Here is a 26,740-nt window from a genome sequence, read left to right as displayed (position 1 = left end):
TTTTTTTTTTTTTTTTTTTTTTTTTTTTTTTTTTTTTTTTTTTTTTTTTTTTTTTTTTTTTTGTAATATATATATATATTTTGCTCAGTCGAGGAAATGGGGGGCTATGGGATAAGGTATTAATAGAAGGGAAGAGAGAGAAAAATAGGAAATTTTTTAAGATCAGCACATTCCTTTTTCAAAGGCTTTAAAAAGAATGTATTTGTGCTGTGACCGAGTCGGCAATGGCGGACTTGTTCTTTATTTCTTTATTTTCCTTTTTTTACCTTATTTAAAAAATTTTAAAAATGTCTCTTCAAATTGGTTCAATTCCCCGGGGGAGAGACATGGAAAATTCAAATTCCATTAATTTTAAATTTAAAAAAAAAAAGACAAAATTAATGGAAAAGCTTATTTTATTCTTAAAATTAAGAGGTTAAAACTAAAATTAAGACCGGTAATTTTATGTTGTGTCCTTTGAGGTTAAAATCAAACAGCGCAATTGGAATGTTTTTGAAGTTGTCTTGTTTCTCTAAGTACACTGTCCTCTCTGCCATTTTTCACCTGCAAACGTGGTAATTCTATTTTTTTTTTTTTACTGTTTACCACATTTTTTCTTCCTTTTTTTCACCCTGAACTAGTCAGTTGACCACGATGTTTTAGGAGAAAGATGCAAAAATAATAAAAAATGTATATTTTTTTTATGAACTTTAGGGTGAAGCCATGATAGGGGATGGGCTCTGGGCCAAGAGACTGTTTTCCTCTCATTTGATTGGAAAAAATAGCTTTTTAGATGAACTCAATAGAAGTGGAAGTTTTTGGTTCACAAACTTTGTGCGGTCGTGAAGTTATATCATATCCGAACGATCTATCTTTATGATCTCATATATTTTACTTCTCAAATATAAAATTTCAAAACATTTCTGAAAAATTATATTACGGGTATTTTAAGTATATTTATATAAACACTCTAGACATTTCATTTTCAATGAAAAAAATGAATCAAATTAGGTTAGAAATTATGGTCTAATTCTAGCAACTAAAACCAAGGAAGTGTTTGGTGGTTTTTCTGAAATGCAGCCGCCGCGGCCACCACCACCAAAAGCCATCCCATAGAATGAAAAGAATTAGAAACTTGACTGCAAAATTAACCCTTGTTGGGGGTCACCCACGCATTCAAAAATGGACAGAACAAGGCTGTCTCCAATGCATATTTGACCAAGGAAAAGGAAAACAAGTCATTTAAGCAAAACCATTATTCCCCATTTGGAATAACCACAATTCATGTATATCCAAACTCAATCCTATCATAAACAGTTTCCAAGTTGAATCACTCAAAAGGGAAAATGGAATGGCGTGATGGACGCACACATAGCCAAGAGGCCGTCACTTTCTCACAGGCATTTCATCAAACAGTTGGAAGGCAAGGAGACATCTTTTTTTTAGTGCCCTTAGGCTCCCACTCTTCACTTCATGACCCCATTTAACCAACCTGTCTCTTTTTTCATGTCAACTATGAAATGAACTAAAATCGGTCCATTGTAAGGTTTCTTTTTCATTTTTCAAAAGCCGAAATTCCCAAATTGGATTGAAATTTTGAGTTTTAAAAACATGATGGTGACGAAAAATAATGTGACGATAATCTTGATTTTTGTTCAACGTTCTAATGAAGAAAGATCGAAAGAGACCCACGTGACACAATGAGAAGAAAATTAAACGGGATTATGACAAGCAAGTTTTTGGCACTTCGTGCGTCACTTTGTTGCCCGTTTTTGCACCATGGGATTCACAGCCATTTTTCCCTAAACACTATTCTTTTGCTTAATTTCTTGACTTTGTAATTTGTATTTTCTTCCCTTTTCTATCCTCAGTTTTTTCCATTTGTATTTGAATTATGTAATTTATTAGCCATTCTCTCTACTTGCTTGCATTTAGTAGTAGGTTCCTGAGTCAATAACTATTTGGATCGATAAGCTAACTAATTTTGGTTGGTATTAACGATGATGTAACGATATTAAACTCATAGTTCATAAAGAATATTAGTAAATCACTTTATTTTTTGAATGTGTTCGATTATCGACGTGCTTGCTCTCTTCTAGATACATAATTAGCGTTTATCTTCCTAATTCAAAGATTCCCGTCAACTAAATTGTATTAAAATAATTTTTTAAAGGGTTATTTTGAATAAGACTCAATGGAATCCTATACTTTACTTCAAATTTTGAAATTATGTTTCCTTTTTTTACGGAAGGTACATCAATATAGGGAAGTATATTTCAAAGTATAATTACAAGGTAAAATGGAGTCATCGTTTTGTTTCTAAACTAGGTTAGTTCGAGCCAGAGAAGCTTTTATTAAAATATTGTCGAAGAACCATTGCTTTTATTACCGACTTATATGACTGATTCAATTTACTTGTTCAGAATAATAATTAAGGTAAAAACAAAATTAGGAATAACTAATCGTTTTATGATAAATATATTCATTTAACAAGTTCGTTTCTTCGGGTATGTTTTTATCTACGGATATCAATAAAATATCGAACATTCAAGCTATTGCCATAATAAATATTATTTGATGGATATCATTGGTTATTTATTTCCATACTTCGAAACTTTAGGATATGAGTATAAACTATATTACAATAATATTAATTATTAAAGTGTATATATATATATATATATAGGATTGGGACAAAGGAATGTTTGGGCTTACTACAGGACACTGTCCAAAAGTGGCTTATTATGGTAAAATTAAGAAACCAAGGAGGGCTTGATTCTTATTGGGTGGATGGAGGGTGGGTCCCACAGAAGACATTGGAAGTGGAGCCCACGTGGGATATTTTAATGGTGATGATGGGCTTAGCTAGTTGGATGTGTGGTGATCATGGAGGCACATGATCCAGCTGCCTAACTCTGCTGTTTTTGACTCATTCAGGGCCTTCTATGTTCGACTCCTGTCTAGGTTTTTTTCTTTTTTTTCTTTTTAAAATTAAAAATTAAATATAAAAAAACCACCTTTTTTTTTATTTTTTATTATGGGTTGTTAAGATAATTTCAATTTTGCATCTCCTAACTTAGGAAACTGTGACAAATATGCAAATATCCATTTCCTAATTTGCTTGGTAATTAATGAAACTCGACATATTTCAATTTTGAAAATAAGTAATTGACTTTTTAAATAACAATTTGATTATCTAATTCTTAAAATAAATATATAATATTTTAATGAGTTGAGTGAAAAGATTATTTTATAAAATATAAAAACGTTATTAGGATTTTAATTACTACTATTCTCATTAATTCAGGTGGAAAAAAAAGTATATGAACACGTGGCAATACCCCAGGACGTGGGAAACGTTTCTATCCTTTTCTTTAAGAGAAAAAAAAAATCAATATTTTTTACTCTTAAATTAGAGAGAAAAAAAAATTAGTGAAAAAGTATATCATATTTTACCTTTTTTTTTTCATTTTTTTTAAAGTATTTTTATATATATTTAATAAATTATAAAATATAGTATTATACAAAAATGATTAAAAAAATAACATCATGCCTAGCTAAATTTTGTACCAATTTTGCTATTATTAAATTAACGAGTTTAAATAGATTTTAATTTTTTTTTTTTTTGTCAAAATTAGTCAGTGAAATTAGTGAAAGAGTATTAACTCAAACCAACTTTTAAAATTATTATGAAAATTAAAAATATTTGAAGTTTGTGTTGCTACTGGTAAATGTTTAATATTTGAGTTTAACCAGATTTTGGTAATTAATATACGATAGATCGAGTATACTTTTTAAATAATTAAAAAATAATCCAACTCAACTTAATCTAGACATTCAGACCACCCATTTAACCCATCTAGATTTCGAGTGGGTACAAAAGATTATTTGGATCTAACTTGATGTACACCCTAATCTTATAAATAAATAAAACTTTAATATGAAATCTGTTAATCATTATTAACACATGCTCTAATCTAATCTAATCTAATGTAATTCAAATCAGATTTTAGTTGTTTAATGAAGCAGCTTTAAAACAAAAACAAGAGAATCAGAGTAGCCAATCCGAATGCAGCCTGGGATTGCTTATTTTAAATAACCCAAAACCCTAAAAACAATACATTTGCACGTGATACATCAGATCCTTCACGCACCCAAGCCAATGCCAAAGCCAAAGCCAGCTATTCACACAGCTCATCTTCACTTCTAGAAAACTCACCCAACAAAATAATAATAATAATAATAATAATAATAATAATAATAAAATATTGATCGAGCGTTGGATTGTATAATGAGATTTTTTTTCGAAGATTTTTGGTTGGTAGTGAACTAAGTATGGTGCAAAGTTTATCGATCCCAAAGAGGAGATCCATAATAGGCATATCAAAATTACTATAGCTCAAATTATATCAAGTTAGTTGGTTTCAGAAGACAAATGTCTATTTTTTTTTTTTCCACTTGGAGTGTTCGTGTATTATAATGAGTTGATTTGAGTTCATAATCCAATCAAAACTGTATAGGGTTAGGCTGGGTTGGATTGGTTAGGTTTTTCGAGTCATTAGGATTTTTTTAACATTCCTAGAACGAACTAATCAAGCACGATACAAGAAAAGTAGTCGGAGGTACTCAAAGGCAACAATGACAATGTCCTCGCTGAGATACAAGGGTTTGGTTCGAGCCTTAAACCCATAACTTTTGAGAATGTTTGAGGAGTTTGTTTATTGTTGTTTAAGGTTTGTGTTTTTGTTTGGGAATAAACTGAAAGAGAGAGGCATATGGCTCGTGGGGGGCAGATCTCTGCACATGGATATGTAAGCACACAGTGTTGTGAGCCATTAAAGTCCCAAAAAGAAGAAAAAAAGAAATTGAGTTCTGAGTTTAATTTGGTCCTTTTTTGTTGGATTCTCTAATAAATACTTTGTGTTCTTTGTGTTGCGTTATTCTTTATGGGAATCTGCTTTGTAAAGTGTGTGAAGAATTCCAAAAAATTGGTCATTTTAGTTTTTCGTTTTTTTAAAATGGGTCCATTTGTTTCGACACGATTCAATGTGAAAAAGACATTTATGCCCCTCCGATTCCAAAATTTAAAACTCCCACTTTTCCTTTTCATCGTAGGTCACCTTCATCTTCTTAAGGTAAGAAAGATTAGTTTGATCGAAAATTATAAAATTAGTTGAACAACTCGATATTCAATAATGTAGAGCGAAACACCGTATTTGTATAGAAAACCAAACCTTGGTTCAAGAATTTGTTAACTTTGTTCTATTGGACGAACCATAAAGTATATCACTGTCTTGTTACAATAAATTTAAAAAGATAAAATGAGATGAAGTTCAATTTTGAGGAGTGGTGTTCTACCCATAGCGTTAAGATTATTTGAGGTTAATGGATATGTAATGATAACGTTTAAAATTTAGTTTCCAATAAAAGCATGATAATTAAGCAATTAAAAATATTCCACATGGGTACTCTTACTTACAAGTAATACAAAGAATGATGATTAAATTATTTTGACACCAACAATTAACTCATTTAATAGCCCAACCAATAACTCCATTAACCTAATCATGCTTTTTTAAATAATTAACAACAAATTTCAAAAATTCTAGTGGAACCCATTTTCCCTCCAAATAAAAAATAAATTAATTTTAAAGTAAAGTTTGAAAATAAATAAATAAAAATTTGAATACATGATCGAACCATTCGAACTAATTTAGGGTTTATTATTATAAAAGTGTTGTTTAGATTGAAAATTTTAGAACTCAAACAATTGGGTTAGATCTAAAAACAAGTCTCGACTCGACTCGACCCATCCCAACCTATGAATACCACTAATTTTTTTAGCATCATTGTTGTCGATTTCCAATTAAAAAAATTAACGGTTCGATCTCGACTCTAAAAAAAAATTAAAAAATAGAAAAAGTTTAAGGAAGGTAATGGAAAATAGATTTTCCAATAAAAATAGAAGATTGCACACAAAAAACCCCACATTAGCTATTTGATGAAATAGTTCCTCAAACCCTTGTTGACCACAATCATTGGTGGTTTATTTACATGCCCATTAACATTAACCCTAAATCAATTAAATAAAGTCTTTCAAAAAAAGAAAAAAAAAACAATCTAATGATTATAAATATTAAATTGGTGTTTTTGTACCTTTTTCTTATTTAAAAAATGGGTCAAATGCTCAAAAAAGAGGTAAAATTGGAGGAGAAAAAAAAAAGTCAAAAAGGCAAAAAAAAAAAAAAAAAAAAAAACACCCATTATCACCACTAGACAACATATAAAACATTATCATAAGTTGACAATATGAGAGGGAGGGTAATATAATTTCTACAACCTAATTTTATTGAATGATTACCGAAGAATTCATATGATTTTAGGTCAACTTTTCGTACACCCACAATGTTTGGAGGGGAAATTCCCTTGCAAACACTGAACTTTAACCCTAATTTGCGTGCATCGTTCAATCTGGTTAGAAAAACTTTAGAAATTAGTCAAAAACAAAAAATTACATGATTATATGAGCTAACAGCTCGTAACACAACTTTTAAAAAGAGAAAAATTGAGATATTGTTTAATAACTATCTAATTTTTTTATTTATTAAAATTTTTGCTCGTTTTCTCCTAACTAAATACTTGAATTCGTAATTAAATTCTATAAATAAAAATCAATTTCGAATATTTTCGTACTTTTTTTTTTTTATGATAAATTAAATTCACTTATTACTTTTAATAAATAAATACATCCATGGTATAAAAAATAATTAAATAATTTTTTTTAATGCATTATAAATAAACCACATAAAAAAAGTAAATGGATTGTTCTATTTATTGACGTGGAGTCAAATTCTTTGAAAGGTCTTTGTTACTCTCTTTTGGTTAACCTAATTTCAATGAGAAAATGATGAAATCCCCATTGACCACCTCACAATGTTTTGATAGTGAAATGTAATGTAAGCTTCACTTAATTAAATTGTTAGCTTTTTTTTTATTTTTTTTATTCTTTTTTTTAGGTCAACCAATATCAAATTATTAACTTTTAGAATAGCCGTGGATGTCTCACCCATTAAGCTATGTTTGAATTAATATCTTATCTACTAGCTATGCTCAATTTGTTATATTATTTGTTGAACTATGCACGAACTGATATCTTATCCACTAAGTTATATTTGGTTTGATATCTTATCTATAGAACGATGCTCAAATTGATACCTTATTTGTTGAACTCTACACGAATTGATATCTAATCCACTAAATTATGCTTGGTTTGATATCTTAACCATTGAAATAGGGTCACATTGATAAATTGTTAGTTTAATAATTGACGTTTTGTCATAGATATGTAGTGTTTCTATTTTCTTCAAAATTTCAACATTTTTTTTTATTATCTATTCAATAGTCGATTCGAACAAATGTAAAAATTAATTCTCCAAAAATTCATTCTCAGTTCGATCGTAGACTGTAACTTGTCTGCATGAAACAAGAATCGTCAATAATCTATAGTCAAGCATGGAAATGACGGACCAGACATCGTAACCTGAATGCTATTGGAGTCGTCATTTTCATAATTTCAAGTAATTGATCCGATCTCCACCACTCATACTATACTTGCTGATTTCTCTGCTTCGACTCACTTCACCTCTTTCTACCAACGCGGACTGTTCGAGAATATAATATAAGAATATAATATGAAGTTATTGCATAAAGATTGTGTTTCCCACACACCCAAACCTAATTTTTATTTTTTGAAGAAATAAAAGAAAAAAGGCATATGGGAACAAAGTGGTGGGTCAATTTGAAATATAATCATTGCTAAAATCCTCAAAAGTGATACTAATTGAATATATTTTAATGGTATATGGATTTGAAAATGTGTATTTTGAAATGAGGCAAATCCCATGTGGAGTTGGCCACACAAATCTCTAGGATTTTGTTTTGTTTGGATTCTCATGATGTTTCAATATTTTGTTGGAGTAAACAAATTTTATTATTCTATTCTAATTTATTTTTAAAATTAATCCCCACCATTCATATATTGCTAAATACTTTCTCAAATTAGGTTATTAAATACATATAAACTTAATAAGCACCTATATATATATAATCAAGTGTGGAAAAAATTATGTTAGTTTGACATTATATTATATTTTTTTTCATAAAATATTATTTGATTTAATTTATTAGAGTGTATAATAAAAATATATTGAAAAATGAAAATTGGTTTGTTCCAAAGGATTAATTTTTTAGGAAAAGAGAAAAGAAAGAAGAGAGAGCTGATATAAAGCAATGGGTCCGTGGAGATATACATACTTATAACTTTGACACGGGCCCATACTAATTAAGCAATGGGCCCAAAGGTTTACGGGCCGATATAAAGTAAACTTTGCCAGGCCTAAAGCCCATTACTGGCTAGTTTGGGCCAATACGGTTTGAGAAATTAAGTTGGTTCACCATATTTAAGTCCGTTTGTTTTTTTAATTTTCCCTTGCACCCCAACGACAACACACAATTAGTCATGAAATCTTATAAGCATGTTGCTTGATTGAGATTTTCACAATGCCAAATCAATGATTTGACAACCTATAACGTTTGATGTTTCTATTAGGAATCGCGAGTGAATCTCTACAATGGTACGATATTGTCTACTTTGAGCATAAGCTCTCGTGGTTCTACTTCGGACTTCCTCAAAAGGTTCATACCAATAGAGATATATTCATTTACTTATAAACGTATAATCATTCCCTAAATTAGCCAAGGTGAGACTCACTCACAACAATCCCCCCTCGAACAAAATACACTATAAGCCTCCCCTGAGACTTATGGAGCTCTCAAGGCTCGAGTCTTTTCTCTAGAGTCCTCCAACAAAGTACGTCATTTGTTCAACACTTTGGTCATTTTTTACTACACCTTCGAGCCTCACAAATCTTTGTTCGATATTTGAGAATTCTATTGACATGACTAAGTTTAGGGCATGATTCTAATACCATATTAAGAATCACGACTCTCCACAATGGTATAATATTGTCCACTTAGAGTATAAGCTCTCGTGGTTTTGCTTTTGGTTTTCCCAAAAAGCCTCGTACCAATGGAGATGTATTCCTTTACCAACTATGAATTCATACACGAGGCAAAGTCCATATTGCACAAAGTAAACGGATTGTAAATTTTTCTAAAATATTACAGTAAACATTATGATTATTATCTAGGAAAACTTACAGGAGGATCCAAGCTGCCTACGAGAATCCCAAGATCGATGTCTTTATCGTCGAATTTCTTGATGAAAGGATGATTCTAGAAGTACAAAGAGAACTGTTTAAGGAGACTGTGATTGCCAGTAATAAATTATTCAAGAAATGGTTGAACGGTTACAAACCAGAAGATCTAATGATGCTGATCTTTCTTTAGGGTCCTTTTTAATGCTGCCAATTGTAATGAAAATGAAATGTCAAAACTAGAATTGGACCAGGATAAAATTTTAATGAGCATGAGCATAAGGCGGCGGCGGCGGCTTACCAAGCGGATACGAAGGAACAGAACTCGGGGGAGAATTGATCCGGTGGAGCAGAAGGCGGCGGCTTTGCTACAATTGCCTCAAGCAGTTCATAAAAGCTTGGCCAACTTTGCTGCTCTTCAGACTGCAAATAAGGAAACCTTCCAATGGCACATTCAAGTACAACCATGCCCAAGCTCCATATATCACTGCTGTAGTCATATGTTCCGCCGCTAATTCGCTCAGGCTGGGGAAAGTAAAAACCAATGTCATAAACAAAACACGGTGCATAAAAAAATCATCCATTCAAAGAACTATACATACCGACATGTAATTGTAAGTTCCCACAAATGTGTCTCTCTGACCCATAGAACTAGCTAGCATTGCACTTACTCCAAAATCAGTGATTTTGACCTCCCCTTTATGGTTCAAGAGTAGATTGGATGGCTTGATGTCTCTGTGTATAACATGTCTCTCATGATGCAAATAAACAAGACCTTGTAGAACCTGTAATATAATAGGAGTGGGTGACTATGAGTACAAAGTTGACCTTTTCATTCAGCTTTTGATTTTAATAGCAAAATCCTGAGACCTGTTTACAAACAACTGCAAGATATGGTTCCAGAATTGTTTGGACTTGTCTGACTATGTCGGCTAAAGAACCACGATCCATGTATTCTAGCACCAGAGAAATGGCACCATTATGGTAGAAAGAATGGTAACAGACCACTATTTGTGGACATTGTGCTGCTTGATTTATTTTCAGTTCCTGCACGATCTGTTTACGGATATCCTCTTGTATGTTCATCTGGATCACCTGAATAATATGGCATGAAATATTTTCCAGCAGAGTTATAGAATTCGTACTCGAGATTATTTGAGTGTATGCAAAAGCCAAAATAGCACAAATAATAGCAGATTTTGATGAGGACAAAACGTTAGTAACAGTGATCACTAAAGCATAGTACGACCTAAGCAAAATGAAATTCTTACGTCTTGGGAGTTTGGATAAAAAAACATATATATATATAGATCTAAGATAACCGAAACCGAAAAGTTACCAGGGCTTCAACTTCCAAACCGGATGGCATAAGCGTAGTTCATTTGTAGCTTAAAGAAGACATTAAACAAATAAAATCATGAATCAACATGAAGAAATAATCATAACAATGAATAGTTATACAAATTACTCTCACCAGTCACCACTGAGCCATTGGAAGATCTTGCTTTAACCTCGTCGTTATCAAAATTTTAGGTAGAACTCTCGACTTCAAAAAATTAAATTGTAAACCAAGACCAACCTCGAGGGACTTTGAATTCATTATCGCAGAAAAATGAATGCAATAGCAATTTACTAGCTTAAAAAATAGAAAGCCATAATAAAATGAAAGAACAAGATGTAAAGATCAGAAACTGCTAGCTTGCAGCAGCAGCAGCTTCTTCAACTTATAGAAAGCCATGATATAATGAAAGAACAAAATGTATGAATAACTTAAAGCAAAGGTACAATGACCAAAGACGGATGCAAGAGTGTAGAATTGTCACCAATATAACAACCTTTAAGGCAAAAAGTTTTCCAACCCACTTGTGTCGAACAAGTTGCACTACACCACCACTTCCTTTCCCGATAACATTCACAGTTTCAAGATCTTCCAATGAGAAATCGACATCAAGTTCCTTACAATCTGAAATCTGTTCAAACAAAATATGAAAGAAAAGTGTTATGGCTGCACATACATTAAGATCGCTAGGTTAGGCCACTTCTTACGGTGAATCATGCATCTAAATTGAATATAAACCACAAAGATAGCTAGGTTAGGCCAGTTTTTCGGATTCAGATAGCAACTTGATATACGTTAAGTTAAACATTTCAAATTAGGATGTTTGAAGTAAAACAAGCTTGCCTGTGCTTCTTTCTCTTCAGATATAAGCCGCAATCCTTTATGGTTCAGTAGTAGATTGCCGTCGTGAAATGTTCCACTCGCAGTTCTGAAGTTTAACAAAACCAGAAACGCGAGCATTGGATTTTTTTTAACACTAGAAGGTTAAACGAAAATAGGGAAAAATAATAATAAATCGAACAGATCATGCTCTACATCCTTCCTGAAATTGAAATACTTGAAATGGAAAGTACATCAATGAAGCCAGTCATTTTGAATTTATTCAGTCAACAAGAGATAAGTTCACCAAACTTCCAAATAACAATTTCTTCTCCGTATCATTCATTTCCAAGAAACTAAGAAAACAACTCAGTCGGCCCTCCATTGAAAAACAAAGGATAACATACATTTACACAGAATCATATCGAGAGTAGCTATTAGGAAATGAAACGAAACAAACACTGTAAAAGAAAAGGTGATCAACATTAAATCGAAAGCAATAGAAAAATAAGCTTAACATACAGGAAAGAACGGATGGTAGTTTCTTGAACAGGCACAGAGAGCTTGAGATGCTTCAATGGCGTCTTGATCTTCATCTTTCACCGAATATTTTCTTTATCAAACTCCTAAGGCATCAATAAGAGCAAGAGAGGAGATTGGAAGAAGACAGTGAGCGGAGAACTGTGATTGAGGTTTTTCCCCTTTTCTCTGTGACTGTAAGGAAAGCGACGATCTGCTTCATCAAAATGAGAAGGAATAAAATACATTCAAAACGAGGAGGAGCGCGTAAATATATAGACGTTACGAGATATAAATCGGTTCGATTAGCTTTTCTGTCAAACCATCCGAACCGAACCGTTCTGTCTAGGGGTTTTCAATCGAACCGACTTCCAATAGAGAGCTTTCGATGCTTTTAACAAAACAAAACTTTCAATCGATTAATAATCTCAATTAGATATTAGTTGTTAATTTCAAATATATCTCTGAATTAATTTTTTTAATTTTTGTTGGTATTTAAAAGGTTTTCTATTTAGCAAAAATAAAAAAATAAGCGTTAAATTTGGAAGGTAATGTCATTGGCAGACAGAAATTGATTATAAATTTCTTTGTATTATTTTAATAAGTTTAATAATATTTCCAATTCTAAAACAAATAAAATAAATAGCCTGTTGTAATTTACACCTTAGCTTCCTTGTAAATAGTTCCATGGTAAACAAAGAATAGTTGTCCTTTTAGGATAATCTTCTAATCTTAATTTGTTTTATTTTATTTTAAAAGTAAATTGATTCATTGCATTGCATTTCCCAAAATCATTATTTAAATGAAATTAATTTTAGCTTAGTAGCTCAATAGATATCCGGGATGCTAATAATCTATTTGAGTCGATCATTTCCAACAAGAGTTTTTTCATATGTTCTTGGTGGATACAAGACCTAGGACCCCAGACTCCAAAAGTATGGTAAGTACCCATCAACCAGCCATAACGATCTATTTGGACCTTATAACAAATGATTATCTACAGGCAACGTGAAGTAATGCAACACCAAAGACAAATCATTCCTAATGAAAATCATCCTTGCATGCTCGAACTATAAAATCCCCCTTCCTAAAAGTCCTTCATTGAACAAAGAAAAATCATTCATTCTTGGGCACCACTTTCGGACCTAAGAATGCCATTAGTCCATCCACAATAGCACCACCTGCTGGTTGATGTGAACAATTAAAACCTCCACAGTTCTTGGTTGGTAGCTACCTACCACCTACCTGTGGCTGTGGTGGGTTTGTGATAGTGAATATTTTGCTATTCTCAACCATCTGGTATAGTTTGCTAACCACCCTACCCTATACTACTAACAGGCCGTAGGTAAGATTCATGGAGTCACCATGGCTGGCATCAAGCCAGCAATTATTCCAAACCATTAATGAAACAACATACCAACTCTTTAGCATAATCTGCTAGAGACTGAAAAGCAACCAAACCAAGAACTGCAAAAGTAATTGGGAAGAAGAGTAAAGAAATTTATATGCGGCGAGATTGAATGAAATGTCCCACCAGCCCACATTTGGGTTTGAGAGAAATTATATCTCCTCGTGTTATACAGGAGCCTGCTGCAAAAATCAACACAGATAAAATAAAAGAGTAATTATAAATTTATGCTGAATGGTTTACCATATCCATATTTGATGCTACTACAATGGACCTCACTTGAAAACCACCACAATATTTCAAACAAAAAAGTGAAAGAGACAAACACTAAAAACGAGAAACATAAGCATCACTCCTCAAGCATCAATCAAACCCATTTCCACTCATTCAAGAGTCCATAGACTTGTACACAATAGACCTGCAGCAATTAACAATCCAAAAGATTGTATCAGCAATAAGAGAAATATGGATGCTGAAAAGAAATAGGATCGATCGCGTACAAAGGTAGCAAGCAAGCATACCGATATTTAAAGACCCTGGTCGACGAGATAATCCCCAAGCCTTTCAACGATCATATTGCACTGACCAGGAGTCATTGGTTCATCATAGATGCCAATGACTAGAGCCAGACCAGTCTTCTTAACAGTAACCCCACCTGGGCCCTAAAATCAAGAGATATATTGGTTTAAAATTCAATGGAAAGGAGAATCTAATTGCCAGATCAAAGGTATATCCACCAAGCAGTGTAAACATGATAACAAATTTTGCTGCAGAATCCAATACATAATGAATTTAGAAACTTTTAACACTGACCAATTAGAAAACTAATCTAGGATGAAGGTTCTCATATTCATTGCAACTTATAAAGTTAATTTTAGAAGACTTTCAGAATAAATTGCTTGCATGCCCATCATCTCTCAAGGTCAGAACTCGGAATTCATTTTAGAACATTTTCATTAAATTTTTTATTACCTTCTTCCCACGAATAACAGCTCCAGGCTCCCCTTGGATTACCATATACTTTGAGCCACCAAGATACAAACCAGTTGGAGCAAGCGTCCCGGGCTCATTGAAGTCATTCATGATAGCAGCAATTTCTTCAGGCTTGAACTACAAACCACAAAAGTAGGAACATGCATTGAGGACCTCATAAAGTGGACAGGAAACCAGGAAAGTTAAATGGACAAACATCCTTGACTTCTTCTAAGAATTCCATCAAATACACAATATGAAATCGATCATCAAGACGGTCTAAAGAGAAATCAGCACAGCATCTTGACCATTTCGTAACTAATACAAAAATAATTGAGAATAAAATCGAAATGCTCCGAAGTAAATCTAGAAGCCTAGATGACGGTAATAGAAAACTCCAGATCTTTACTGCCTCGTACAATCGCTACATCAAATCGTCATAAACAAAATGGAAACAACAACAGATTCTAATTTCAATCACATCTAACGAAACTGCATAGAATTACATCGAACAACCGATTTAAAACTTGAGACTACCGAAGCCATGCATCGACATACAACAATCAGATCAAATCAGCCACGATTGAAAAAAATCCATCATATTCATCATGCTCTGAACCACGAGATCTTGGATTAAAAATCCAGACAGATCCAACCATCGATTACAAGCAGTCAATCAAATCAATACTCGGATTTCATATTCCCTGTAAAAGATTAGAAAGAGAGAGAAAGAGAGTAAACCTTGGGGAAAGTTTCGCTTTGGGCCCAAACGCTGCCGTCATGGCCGATAATGGCTGCAGATGTGAGGTGATTGCCCTCAATATCGCACATCAAATGATCGTCGACGTAAACTTGCCACGACATCTTTCCCCGCTTGATCTTCTTCCTCCTGCTTCTGGTTCAATCTGTTTAGGGTTTTTTCTCCTTCACTCTTTTCTACACTAAATCGATCGAGAGAAGATTCAATTTATGTCCACTGACGAAATGAGCTCCACCAAATAATCCTCTCTGCTCTTCTTACAGCGCGGTTTCGCCCGAGATAGCGTTGATGTCACGCAGTTATAATTATTTTTCCCAAAATAATTGCGACATCACATTCCAAAATTACCTAAATACCCCTCTCTTTTCTTTTTCTTTTTCTTCCAAATTGTATTTTGTGGGCCTTCAAGGCCCATGATGCTTGTTCCTCTTATCTCTCTCTCTCTCTAAAATTCTTTTCTTAATTTTAAAATCGTTGATAATATTCAAGCCAGCTCAATTTCGCATGTCGTATCCGAATATATGATTCTAATATTATGTTAAATATAAATTAAATAATGAAAAGTAATTAATATCAAAATTTAATGGGATTTGAATATAAAATTAATGGGCTGTAATTTGCAACCCATCATTTTCTATGAAGGAAATTTTAAATTTTGCAAGGATATTCTTTTGTAGATTGCGATGCTGCTTTCCAGAAATTATTTGGTCCAAATAAAAAAGAAAAGAAAAAAAGAGAGACACCTTAAATTAAAGCAACAGACCATTCAAAAGAAACCTTTTTCAAAAGCAAGGAATCTCTACTATGAGGGCCTCGTTTCATAAATAGGAATTTGTTGAGGGACTTGCCAATAAGATCTTAGGTAAGTTAAATTACAAATTTAACCCTAAATTTTAATATATTCATACCTACTATAAATTAACTAAATGAGATAGAGTTGGGACAATTTGGTCATTTCCATGCCCAAAATCCTTCAATAATCTAAAATATTTTATAAGGGCACTGTTTTAAGATAGAGATTTAATCTTTATCTCATGAGTCAAGATAATTAATAATAATAATAATGATAATCAAAGCATTTCATTTTCTGACCTGTCAAATCAAGAGCATAGACCATATCACCTGTATGCAATTTACTTGAATGCAAACAATCTCCAAAGGTTAGGATATTAATTAAAGGAATAAATTAGAGAAATGATTGAGAAAAGAAGATTGAATACCCAAAACATATTAAGATATTTTATAAAAATTAATCAAAAGCCAAGCTCCAAACAACTGTTAATAATATCTTTGAGGAGGTTATTGTCTGCATTAACTTCTCAGCCAATTCTGAGGCTCAAGAATGAAGCATATGCAAACTTTGAGCCAAACAAACACAAAATGGAATAAGGAAAATGAATAATTGTAGGCCAAAATTCGATACTGAGAAAGCCTACAGACCCTGATCGACGAGGTAATCACCAAGCCTCTCAACGACCATGTTGCACTGTCCTGGAGTAACAGGTTCTTCATAAATGCCAAAAACTAGAGCCTGCCCAGTCTTCTTTATGGTAATTCCTCCAGACCCCTGTCACAACAATCCAACACAACAGGAATTTAACGGACTTTAATCGATAGATTGATATACTCAACCATGTTTAACACAATATAGCTATCAATCTCACAATACAATTATAATAGTTATCATTTAATATATGATGTGTACAAACAAAAAAACTATGCTAAACTCGTACCATTTGATATAAATGTGAAATCATAATTTATGAGAATTTGAACCTCTAGCCTCAAGAAAATAAGATTAAGCAATAAATTTCCAAGATCAATGGATAGTTTTACTGAACATTTCAAAATTCGGTGTCTAAGAGTTATTATTACATGACTACGACCCCTCTTGGAACTTAGTTGACAAAAGATCTTATTATGTTATTGAGTTATGTAATGGTATTACCTTCTTTCCACGGATGACTGCTCCAGGCTCGCCTTGGATAACCATGTACTTTGTACCTGCAAGGTGTAATCCAGTAGGTGCAAGATAACCAGGTTCATCAAAATCCTTCATGATACCAGTGATCTCCTCAGGCTTGCACTACAATTAAGAATCCGTGATGAGAAACTCAACTAGAATCCTCTGGGAATCAACGTTTAGTTATTACACATGAATCAGAACCATTAATCCATCGCATAAATGAACTCAACGACAAGAGGAATGAATCAGAATCCTTTTGGAATCAACATTTAATGATTTAAATTAGAATACACATTGATAAAAACAATTATGACAACGATTCAACCATTTTCCACCCTATTAGTGACACAATTTCCATTACCAGAGAGAGAACAAGACTTGAATAGCTTAAGTTACTTCTCCATCAAAATTTAGGCTCTAGCTCTGTCGAGCAACAACCAGATCAGTACCACGAAACATCCAAAAATCAATCAATAGACAACCAGTTGAATAAACGGACAATACAACCAAATCAGCATTTACACATAACCAATGGCTAAACCTATCTTTCCTTAATACGATAAAATATCACGATACATATGAGAAAAAAAAAAAAAAACAAACGCGTGTAATCAACATACGAAATGACGAATTAACGCCCTAAACTGCACTGATGCTAAAGTATCCAATCCACGAGTTGAAAACGAATACTAAAATTGCAAAATCAGATCCAAACCTGAGGAAATGAAGTACTCTGAGCCCAGACGCTGCCATCGTGGCCAATAATGGCAGCGGCGGTGAGGTGCTGGCCTTGGCCATCAATGTCGCACATCAAATGGTCATCGACATATGTTTGCCACGACATTTTGATATGGAAATTGGATCGGTGATCGCGTTTGTTCTTCGCAGATTATGAGCTCTCTTGAAGTTCTTCCGGTAAAGGATGAGGCTCGGTTCGTTCTTTGGCCTTGTGTTGGAGTAAAATGGAAATAAATAGGGCAGGAGAGAAAGGCGGGAATTAATTAATTAATTTTATTTTTTTTTTGAATCGCATAATTATTTAGTTCCTATTCAAAAGGACCGATGAACCACAGAACTCCAACAGACCCGGTTTTAGGCCCTTCCAAATAGGAGAGTAGTTCCTTTTTCTTTTTTCCTTTTTAATTTTAAATTCAAATGAAAATAAATAACATTATGGGCCGTGAGCTATAAACCATGGGCCTCGTATTACTAGGCCAGCCCATTTACGTCTTTAAGTCCACCTTCAGTCTTTTTCTAGCTTTTGGGCCCAACCAGACAGGCTCGTGTTTAACGGCTAATTATCCCCTTTTCACAGTTAATTGTTTATACAATTTTTATAATTTTGATTATGATAATTTAATCTCCTTTTATTAAACTCTAAAGTCAAATATTATCAATAAAAAATTTAAATAACTATCTGTTTAGTTAATTGAGTATTCAAATATTAAGAATTAGGTAATCAGTAAAAAAGGTAATAATTAGTTCATTAACAAAATTTAATTAATCAAAGAAGGGTCCTACATGGTAGAAAAAAAAGTAAAGGGGAAAAAAATAGTTAAATAATTAATTTCACCGTGGCTCAATAATTCAGTCAAGTGTGACCCACGAGTTTGATCAGTTGGTAGGGAAGATATAATAAATAATTACTTTTTTTTAATTAATAAATCAAAACAATGATATAATAATTATAATATTAAATTATAAATTCAGTCTCTAATTTATTAAATTTACAATTTTAGAAGTGGGAAACAGGCCAATTTCAAAATTTATGAATTAATTTTTTTAAAATAGATTATTGAGGCATACGTGGCCACCTACTATTGTTATTTAATTCAAAAAAAATTAGAAAGACTTTTTTAATTAAAAAATTCAATTACCTAATATATTTAAATTATAGAAAAATCTACCCAAAATAATTGTCACGTGATAAATGAGTTATTTTTGGACTACTGTCCAAAACAAGGAAGATTTATAGTAACAATCATCTTAAATGATGAACGTTCAACAAAGAATTTTTGGAGCTAAAAATGGTTTTTATTTTTAAAAAGAAAAAGAAAAGATATGATAACAATGAATGTGAGGTAGGTAGACAATTGCCATCGTCCGATCTCCATTATAAATCCACCCACTTCCTGCAACACCGTCCTCAACTTTCCGGCCATGGCTTCCCCGACCTCAATTCTCTCTCTTCTTCTTCTCGCCGCCGTCGTCTCCTCCGCCGAAGTCATCAGAATGTATCCGAGGGAACACTTGGTCAGGCTCGACAGTGACCCGGAATGCGAGAGCTGGAAGTTCTCCGTCGAAGTCAACGCCGCCGGATCATGGAGTTCTATTCCCCGACCGTGCGTTAGCTTTGTTCAGGACTACTTCAACACCGGCCGCTATCTTTCCGACTCCATCTCAGTGGCGTCTTACTCGGAGAACTTCGCTTTGTCGGTGAACGTTGCCGACGGCGACGGAATGGACGCATGGGTTTTCGATGTCGATGAGACATTGCTTTCAAATTTGCCCTATTATAAAGATAATGGATTCGGGTAAATTCTAATTAAATAATTAAAAAAAATTATAAACTTTCTAATTTATTTTAAAATATTCTCAACTTTTAAATTTTTTAATAATATTTTAAACCTTTTAATTCTTTTTTAAAAATATGGCTACAATTAGTTTTAATTGGAACAGGTCGGAGCCATACAACGAAACTTCATTCAACGAGTGGGTGTATAAGGGATTGGCACCTGTATTACCAGCCAGTTTGACACTTTATAAAAGGGTCAAAAAGCTTGGATTCAAGATTTTTATTTTAACCGGACGAGCTGAATTTCAAAGAGCTGTCACGGAACAAAATCTCATTGATGCAGGCTATTCTGGTTGGGAGAAACTCATCCTCAGGTATGATTTCCAAGCTTTTCGAGTCTTGAATCTCTTACGGACACTCCATATATTGTTGAACTAAAAAAACATGTTCTACAAGAAGTAGAGTTTAAACTCAAGCCAAATTAAAAAAAAAAAAAAAAAAAAAACATATTCTTAACCTAAAATTTATTTAGGGTTATTATTATCTTTTAAAGACTCATTTAATTAAATTTTCATTTTTTTTATTCTATCATGAAATTAGGGGACGTGAAGATGAAGGAAAGAAAGCTATAGTATACAAATCAGAGAAGCGGGATGAATTAGTGAAACAAGGTTACAGAATTCAAGGTAGCTCTGGAGATCAGTGGAGTGATTTGATGGGGTTTGCTCTAGCAAAACGTTCGTTCAAGCTCCCAAATCCAATGTACTACGTTTCTTAAGTTTTGGGCAATAATAGCTCGCCAACTCTCTATCCTTATCAATAAATATGACAGTTGAAGGATGCATAGCCCTCTACTCCACTCCACAGTGTAGGTTCACATAAGTGATTCAAAAATTAAAATTTTCCTGAATAATTAAAATATTCTTTATTGCCTTAGAACTTAAATTTAAATATATTAATAGAAATATAATTTGAATTTTTAACTATTTTGTTTTTTTTAAAAGCTTTAAATTTTATATTCTTCAATTTCAAAAAAAAATTAATTAATTATTATTATTATTTATATACAAAAAATAAAATTAGATTAAAGATTCTTGTCCACTGATATAAATATTAAAATTAGCCGAGCATTCAGGTAAATCGTAACCGTTGGAAAATAAAGAAATTATTGGGTTAAATTGGTTGGTGACTTTTTACCATTATAAAGCGGTAAATTTTTAAATCCAATTATTAATGTAAAGGGAACAATGATTGAATAATTGGACTTCAAACGAGCTCCAAAAGCTTCTTTAATCTTTATAAATCCACCCTCTTCCTCCATCTACCGCTCATCGAGTTTCCGGCCATGGCTTCTCCGACTTCAATTCTCTCTCTTCTGCTTCTTCTTCTTCTTCTTCTTCTTGTTACCGCCGCCGTCTCCGCCGCTGCAGCCATCAGAATATATCCGAGAGAGCACGTGGTCCGGGCAGAGGGCGACCCGAGATGCGAAAGCTGGAAATTCGCGGTGGAAGTGAACGCCGCGGGATCGTGGAAGACTGTTCCGCGGCCGTGCATTGAGTTCGTCCGGGAGTACTTCAACGGCCACCGCTATCTGTCGGACTCGCGAGCCGTGGCGAATTACTCGTTGACCTTTGCTAATTCAGTCAAAGTCGGGAAGGACCATGGGAGGGACGCTTGGGTTTTTGATGTTGATGAAACGCTGCTTTCCAATTTGCCGTATTATAGAGCTAATGGATTCGGGTAAATTCAGCGTTTTTTTCGGTCATATTTAATTTTTTTTAAAATATATTTAGTTTAAGGTCACCGAAATATTTTTAAATTCAAGCTAAAAAATTAAAAACAAAAATCGTTAATTTCTTCAAAAAAAAAAAAAATATATATATATATAAAAATATTTGGCGATCATATCTCATAATTTCTCAAATATTACATTAAAATATTAAAAAAAATTAAAATGGGAAACTAAAATTAGAAGAAAAAAAAAAAGAAATTTGATATTAGGAAGACTTAAAGTATTGTTTTTTTTATTTTGGAGTTTATAAGAAAATGCAAATATAAATATTAAAAGGATCATAAATAATTTAATAATTTATTTTAATAAAGTTTTCATGTTTTTATATAAATAAAAAATATATTTAAATATTGTGGGGTATGGGCTCTGTATATTCACATGGTTATTTGAGTATGTCTGTAAATAGGTTCTATGAGTGCCAAAGCTATTAATAAGGCTGCTAGGCTGTGCTCTGTTTGTCTCCTAATATTGTTCGTCTCCTAATAATAATATATAGGAAATATTTGAAATGCTTTTTGTAATTTAATAAATATTTAAATATAATAAGATTTTTAAAAATAAGCCTCGAATTATTTGTATGAAATTGTGTAGGTCTAAACCGTTCAATGATACTTCGTTCAACGAGTGGGTGAACACGGGTTCGGCTCCTCCATTGCCAATGAGTTTGAGACTGTACAAAAAGCTAAAAAGTCTTGGGTTCAAGATTTTTCTGTTAACGGGTCGAGGTGAATCTCAAAGAGTTGTCACGCAACAAAACCTTCTCCAAGCGGGTTATTCTGGTTGGGAGAAGCTTATCTTAAGGTATGAGTGATTTTAAAATATCTTTTATCATCACGAGGATGGTTTTATTAAACTTTTTGCTTTTCGTTCTCTTAGGGGACCTTATGATGAAGGAAAGAAAGCTACTGTATACAAATCTGAGAAGAGAGCCGAATTAGTGAAACAAGGTTACATTATCCAAGGAAACTCGGGAGATCAGTGGAGTGATTTGATGGGGTTTGCTCTTGCGAAACGATCGTTTAAGCTTCCAAATTCAATGTACTACATTCCTTAGTTATTGTCTTTAATTTATTATCGAAGATGTATTAGTTTTCAATTGTGTTAGTTAACGTTTTAAAAAAAATTTAACCAAACTTTTCGATCGATCGAAAAAATTTAGCTCGATTAGCCGAGTAATTTAATGGGGTTTGCTCGGTCTAAACAATCCTTCTAACTTTAATATGTACTATTTTTGTTTGCGTATCATGGAAGCAAGTATTTCAGCCCATTTGTAAGGCCCATTTAAGAAGTGGGCTTTGACCACTTATACCCTTATAAATCAAAATATCTTTTTAAGCACCGACATGTTTTTTATTTCTAAAAAGGTATCAAGTTTGTCAATTCCAATATAGCTCAAGGTCAGCTCCAATATCTTCAGCAACTAACTTGTTCATGCATGAATCTAGTTGAGTAAGTAATGCAAGGTAAGATGTTGCACTCAACACAAATACTCTTGATACCCACCTTCGTTAGAAAGGGAATCGAAACATTTCTTAACTTCTCTTTAGTAGACCCTCTCCTTAATATACCCATTTTAAAACATTGAAAATGAGTCGTTAGTGAGGATGCTGGATTCTCAGGCGGGTAGATCCCACATTAGTTGGAGAGAGAAACGAAACATTAAGGATATTGGAAACCTTTCTCCAATATATGTGTTGGATTTCTTAATATACATGTTTTGTTCTAAAATTGGGATGACAATACGTAATGGGCGGCTAATGTTAGAATAAGTGCAAGGATCCCATTGAATCAATTGTAATTATGGGAATGGTCTGTAAGTCCCTCCAAGCTCTAAGGGTTGGTTTGAAGACCCCTTTCATTTTAGGTCATTGTTAAGAGCTCTTTAAAAATTCTAAACCATATCACTTTACTATAAATATCTATCGAAAAATATTTATTCTACCCTTACTAATACTTATAAAGTCAATTCAAATGGACCCGAACCCTAATATCCAAAATCAAAGAGTGGATAAAGCATTAGAGTAATTAAATCAAGGATCTGATTGTGAAGTTCCTTTGAAAAATCTACACCATTAAAATCTCAGATAGTACTGTTTCTATGAAGAATTAAATGTGAAAAAGATTTACATTCAATTCCTTCCAAAAACAAAAACCCCAAAAATCTGTATAGTTATTGCAATTAATTAATCACCTACCCACCGGCTGCCACCCGCCAGTTCCACCCATGGTTCTCACGGGGCCGCCGCTTCCGCCGCCGGCGTTTCAACGAGCCGCCCACAAACCAACGGCCGTGGAAGTCCAGGAACCCGGAGGCAACTCAACCCAATTCCCGGAATTACAGAACATTCCGGCGACGGCCGCTGCAGACCCACCCCCGGAATGCAATTGAACGACAAATCCAACCCACCGAACAGGTTCCGACACTGCTGGTTGAAGCCGGAGAAGAAATTATCCGCTACGGACAGATTCACGAGGCTTCTCAAGGAACAGACCAAATCCGAAACGACGCCGGATAGCTCGTTGTGGGCTAGATTCAAAATCTCAACTTGGTTCATGCAAGAGATTGTATCAGGAAGATGACCGAACAATTTGTTGGAACTGAAATCCAAGACTTCAATTTCTGTCAAAAACCCAACTCCTACTGGAATACAACCGGTTAATTGGTTGTTTAGGAACAGAATTTCCTTCAATCTCGGACCCATATACCCAAAACTCGCCGGAATTGCTCCGACAAAGTGATTATTCGCCAGATTTATCACAGACGCCGGTGAATTCCCCAGGTTTTGGGGGATTTCGCCGGTGAATTGATTGTCGTTTATGAAAATGGCGTCTAGTTCCTTGAAGAACAATTCTTCCGGGATTGGGCCGGTGAAGGAGTTGAATCTTAGATCTAAATACTTGAGATTCGGAATGTAGAGAGTGACGGCGGGGAACTCGCCGGAGAAGTTGTTGTTGCTGAGATCCAGTTCTTGAAGAAATTGGAGTTGCCGGAAACTCACCGGTATCGTACCGGAAAATCTGTTACTGTTTAAGTGAATAAGCGTCAGATCGGTGAGAAAGGCCAGATCCTTGATGAGGTTTCCTCTGAGATTCTTGCCGTTGAGGTCGATTCCGGTGACGGATATTTGGCCGGAACTATGATTTGTACAGAAGATTCCTTGGTAAGAACATACATCTGAGCCGACCCATGTGGTTAAAATTCCGGTGGGGTCGTCGGAAATGGCAGATTTCCATGTCTGAAGAACAGAGTATGCTCTGTTTAGTTGAGTCCCTAACAATGGATTTGGAGTCGGAGTCGGAGTGTTTCCTCCTCCGCCAACCCAAATACCTCCTCCGCCACCGCCAAAGCCAAAACGAACTCCGCCGCCGACTCCAACAATGGCTCGGGTGGGGAGAACTAGACCACTTAATAACAGACAGAAAAAAACCCAACCCTCCATTTTCGAGTTCACGACATGCACCACGAGCAAGATGTTACTTGCTTTGGTTTGAGCATTGAAGAGAGCAAGAAGGGTTGACAATGGAAGCCTAAGTTGAGCAAACCTTCTCTGTTTCTTTGGGTTTATAATGAGAAGTTTCTAACTTTTTGTAAGCATCCATTTTTTTGGGAGTCCCTTTTTCCTTTTCAAACTTGAAAGATTGAAGCTTTGAAATGGGAGTAATGTTATTGACTACTCCTTAATATTGTGGGCTTTCTGTTATTAATCTTCAAAGGAAGTTAGGTGAGTTGAGAATAAATTTGCCTACTCTTTCATAAAAAGACAGAATCACAATCTTCTTTATTTATTGACCCCTTGAGCTGAGAGACCATAATCTAATCCATCTTCTTCCATCACTATTACAACCCATATTATTAGGTTTGTTCGGTTTAACTCAATTTGAACAATTTTTCATTTATTTAAACAAAACCCAATTCAAATAAGTTCATAACTCATCTAGAGATGATCCAATTAGGTTGAGTTAATTGGATTTCTGGTTATCAAGTTATTTGAACACTCCTACATATCACACAAACTTAGACGATCTCAAATGGGGTATTTAGAGATTTGACTATCTAAATTTCGGTAGCTCGATTTTGACTATGTTTAATTCATAACCCGATCTTACGAGTTAAAAAGTTTAAATTATAGAATTGAGACTTATTTTTTAAGCATAGATTATGAGATGTGTCCCCTTTTGGTGTGAAAATGAATGGAAAAGAGTAGGCGGTTGCAGGGTTTGCTTCTCAGTAGGGATGGCACCAAAACCATTATAACCCTATAAAAAAGGCGTAAATGGAAGTGTGAAAATAAGAAGTTTTGGGAAGCACTTAAGTATTCTTTCATGCTACCACACTTCTAGTGGAAGCCATTGATAGAGAGCACCCAATATATGTTCCTTATCCAACTCAAAAGCCTTCTATTCCCATCTCTTTCATGATAGAATAAAAAAGTTTGATTTTTTTTTTTCGAGTTAAGTGTGTTCAAAAGATTCGATCAACTCAGTCCAACTCGTACAAGTTGGGTTGAGTTATAAACTTATTTAGCCTGGGTCGGATTCAAATAAATAAAAAATTTATGCATTTTCCTCTAGAACTAGATTGAGTTGAACCAAACCACATTTTTTCGAACAGTACAATTATACATACATACATCTACTTTATTATTTTTTTAAAATTTAAAATTATTATTTTGTACTTTTTATAAGGGTAAATTGGTCATTTAAAAAAAACTTTTTTTTCCTCTAAATATCATAGAAGCTTAATTATATGGTTTTAATGGATGCTTTAAAGTTTTATTACTATTCCCCCTTGACTTATAGCCATTGTTATTCTCTTCTCTGTATGCCACTAATTTGAAAGAAAACGCTTGATTGCTGTCCATGATCCATGTGGGCCTTTGCTTTTACAACAACTTTGATGAACCAAATGGGCTTGCACTTCCCCTTAATCCTCTTTTGGGTCAAAAGCTTGATGCCCACTTAGTGGGTTGGGTTTAGGTACGTGTGCCCTTCTTCATCAAAACAACACTTGAATCTAAACAACCCGACTCGAAAATGTTTTATCTAGTTGACGACGGGAAAGAGCGAAAACACTTTACCTATCCAAACTCAATCATATAAGATCTCGTCACTTCGAACTTTCATGGAGCTAGTTAGATTGAGGCACAAACCCAACAAATTTGAATTCAACCAATTGTAAAATTCGAGAGATTCGAATCTTTGACCTTTTAATATACAACCTAATAAGTTGTTCAAAAAATAGTAAAAAAAATTATTCCTAAAACAATAATAGAATTAATTCTAGAAATATGTGTTGCACCAAAAAAATGGGCATAAAGTGAGAAACTTAAAACTTGGGGGCTTTTTTTTAATTAATTACTTTAAGAAATTGGTTTTTCCCCACTTTTTTTTTTTTTTTTTTTTTTTTTTTTTTTTTTTTTTTTTTTTTTTTTTTTTTTTTTTTTTTTTTTTTTTTT

General features: G+C 33.6%; 6 protein-coding genes across 6 annotated transcripts; 2 read left to right on the top strand and 4 right to left on the bottom strand.

Annotated features, from left to right (window-relative positions):
* Nucleotides 1-9,053: 9,053 nt before the first annotated feature.
* On the bottom strand, nucleotides 9,054-12,300 carry LOC111493846 (mitogen-activated protein kinase kinase 6-like). Its single transcript, XM_023143739.1, has 8 exons — nucleotides 11,875-12,300; nucleotides 11,377-11,461; nucleotides 11,030-11,164; nucleotides 10,065-10,289; nucleotides 9,797-9,979; nucleotides 9,496-9,719; nucleotides 9,356-9,401; nucleotides 9,054-9,273 (listed from the first exon to the last, which is right to left on the bottom strand). The coding sequence occupies exons 1-8, from the start codon at nucleotides 11,946-11,948 to the stop codon at nucleotides 9,181-9,183; spliced, it is 1,065 nt and encodes a 354-aa protein (XP_022999507.1). The 5' UTR covers nucleotides 11,949-12,300; the 3' UTR covers nucleotides 9,054-9,180.
* A 1,178-nt stretch (nucleotides 12,301-13,478) lies between these two features.
* LOC111493872 (profilin-1) lies at nucleotides 13,479-15,325 on the bottom strand. Its single transcript, XM_023143775.1, has 4 exons — nucleotides 14,993-15,325; nucleotides 14,252-14,389; nucleotides 13,801-13,941; nucleotides 13,479-13,697 (listed from the first exon to the last, which is right to left on the bottom strand). The coding sequence occupies exons 1-3, from the start codon at nucleotides 15,113-15,115 to the stop codon at nucleotides 13,807-13,809; spliced, it is 396 nt and encodes a 131-aa protein (XP_022999543.1). The 5' UTR covers nucleotides 15,116-15,325; the 3' UTR covers nucleotides 13,479-13,697; nucleotides 13,801-13,806.
* Nucleotides 15,326-16,223: 898 nt separating this feature from the next.
* On the bottom strand, nucleotides 16,224-17,926 carry LOC111493871 (profilin-4). Its single transcript, XM_023143774.1, has 3 exons — nucleotides 17,693-17,926; nucleotides 16,960-17,097; nucleotides 16,224-16,578 (listed from the first exon to the last, which is right to left on the bottom strand). The coding sequence occupies exons 1-3, from the start codon at nucleotides 17,819-17,821 to the stop codon at nucleotides 16,444-16,446; spliced, it is 402 nt and encodes a 133-aa protein (XP_022999542.1). The 5' UTR covers nucleotides 17,822-17,926; the 3' UTR covers nucleotides 16,224-16,443.
* A 1,199-nt stretch (nucleotides 17,927-19,125) lies between these two features.
* LOC111493858 (acid phosphatase 1-like) lies at nucleotides 19,126-20,343 on the top strand. The gene is made up of 3 exons (XM_023143754.1): nucleotides 19,126-19,511; nucleotides 19,657-19,866; nucleotides 20,093-20,343. Exons 1-3 carry the CDS (start codon nucleotides 19,138-19,140, stop codon nucleotides 20,268-20,270), a joined length of 762 nt encoding a protein of 253 aa, XP_022999522.1. The 5' UTR covers nucleotides 19,126-19,137; the 3' UTR covers nucleotides 20,271-20,343.
* A 418-nt stretch (nucleotides 20,344-20,761) lies between these two features.
* LOC111493856 (acid phosphatase 1-like) lies at nucleotides 20,762-22,382 on the top strand. The gene is made up of 3 exons (XM_023143752.1): nucleotides 20,762-21,232; nucleotides 21,876-22,085; nucleotides 22,161-22,382. The coding sequence occupies exons 1-3, from the start codon at nucleotides 20,838-20,840 to the stop codon at nucleotides 22,336-22,338; spliced, it is 783 nt and encodes a 260-aa protein (XP_022999520.1). The 5' UTR covers nucleotides 20,762-20,837; the 3' UTR covers nucleotides 22,339-22,382.
* A 918-nt stretch (nucleotides 22,383-23,300) lies between these two features.
* LOC111493839 (leucine-rich repeat extensin-like protein 4) lies at nucleotides 23,301-24,994 on the bottom strand. The gene has a single exon (XM_023143726.1). It carries the CDS (start codon nucleotides 24,722-24,724, stop codon nucleotides 23,516-23,518), a length of 1,209 nt encoding a protein of 402 aa, XP_022999494.1. The 5' UTR covers nucleotides 24,725-24,994; the 3' UTR covers nucleotides 23,301-23,515.
* Between the last annotated feature and the right edge of the window lie 1,746 nt (nucleotides 24,995-26,740).

This window comes from Cucurbita maxima, unplaced genomic scaffold, assembly GCF_002738345.1.
Source record: "Cucurbita maxima cultivar Rimu unplaced genomic scaffold, Cmax_1.0 Cma_Scf00019, whole genome shotgun sequence".
NCBI lineage: Eukaryota > Viridiplantae > Streptophyta > Magnoliopsida > Cucurbitales > Cucurbitaceae > Cucurbita > Cucurbita maxima.
This window is presented reverse-complemented; position numbering and strand designations above follow the sequence as displayed.

What these genes read in the sequence shown, in the direction of transcription:
- LOC111493846 (XM_023143739.1), bottom strand. Translation starts at nt 11,948, where the DNA reads ATGAAGATCAAGACGCCATTGAAGCATCTCAAGCTCTCTGTGCCTGTT. An exon ending in GAAAACTTTTTGCCTTAAAG is followed by an intron (nt 10,290 to 11,029) that starts GTTGTTATATTG and finishes CATATTATTCAG; the next exon opens with GTGATCCAGATGAACATACA. An exon ending in TGTTCCTTCGTATCCGCTTG is followed by an intron (nt 9,402 to 9,495) that starts GTAAGCCGCCGC and finishes TACAATTGGCAG; the next exon opens with CATTAAAAAGGACCCTAAAG.
- LOC111493856 (XM_023143752.1), top strand. Translation starts at nt 20,838, where the DNA reads ATGGCTTCTCCGACTTCAATTCTCTCTCTTCTGCTTCTTCTTCTTCTT. An exon ending in TATAGAGCTAATGGATTCGG is followed by an intron (nt 21,233 to 21,875) that starts GTAAATTCAGCG and finishes GAAATTGTGTAG; the next exon opens with GTCTAAACCGTTCAATGATA. An exon ending in TGGGAGAAGCTTATCTTAAG is followed by an intron (nt 22,086 to 22,160) that starts GTATGAGTGATT and finishes TCGTTCTCTTAG; the next exon opens with GGGACCTTATGATGAAGGAA.
- LOC111493871 (XM_023143774.1), bottom strand. Translation starts at nt 17,821, where the DNA reads ATGTCGTGGCAAACATATGTCGATGACCATTTGATGTGCGACATTGAT. An exon ending in AGAGTACTTCATTTCCTCAG is followed by an intron (nt 17,098 to 17,692) that starts GTTTGGATCTGA and finishes TCTTAATTGTAG; the next exon opens with TGCAAGCCTGAGGAGATCAC. An exon ending in CAGTCATCCGTGGAAAGAAG is followed by an intron (nt 16,579 to 16,959) that starts GTAATACCATTA and finishes TTGTTGTGACAG; the next exon opens with GGGTCTGGAGGAATTACCAT.
- LOC111493858 (XM_023143754.1), top strand. Translation starts at nt 19,138, where the DNA reads ATGGCTTCCCCGACCTCAATTCTCTCTCTTCTTCTTCTCGCCGCCGTC. An exon ending in TATAAAGATAATGGATTCGG is followed by an intron (nt 19,512 to 19,656) that starts GTAAATTCTAAT and finishes TAATTGGAACAG; the next exon opens with GTCGGAGCCATACAACGAAA. An exon ending in TGGGAGAAACTCATCCTCAG is followed by an intron (nt 19,867 to 20,092) that starts GTATGATTTCCA and finishes TCATGAAATTAG; the next exon opens with GGGACGTGAAGATGAAGGAA.
- LOC111493872 (XM_023143775.1), bottom strand. Translation starts at nt 15,115, where the DNA reads ATGTCGTGGCAAGTTTACGTCGACGATCATTTGATGTGCGATATTGAG. An exon ending in AAAGCGAAACTTTCCCCAAG is followed by an intron (nt 14,390 to 14,992) that starts GTTTACTCTCTT and finishes TGTGGTTTGTAG; the next exon opens with TTCAAGCCTGAAGAAATTGC. An exon ending in CTGTTATTCGTGGGAAGAAG is followed by an intron (nt 13,942 to 14,251) that starts GTAATAAAAAAT and finishes TCTTGATTTTAG; the next exon opens with GGCCCAGGTGGGGTTACTGT.
- LOC111493839 (XM_023143726.1), bottom strand. Translation starts at nt 24,724, where the DNA reads ATGGAGGGTTGGGTTTTTTTCTGTCTGTTATTAAGTGGTCTAGTTCTC.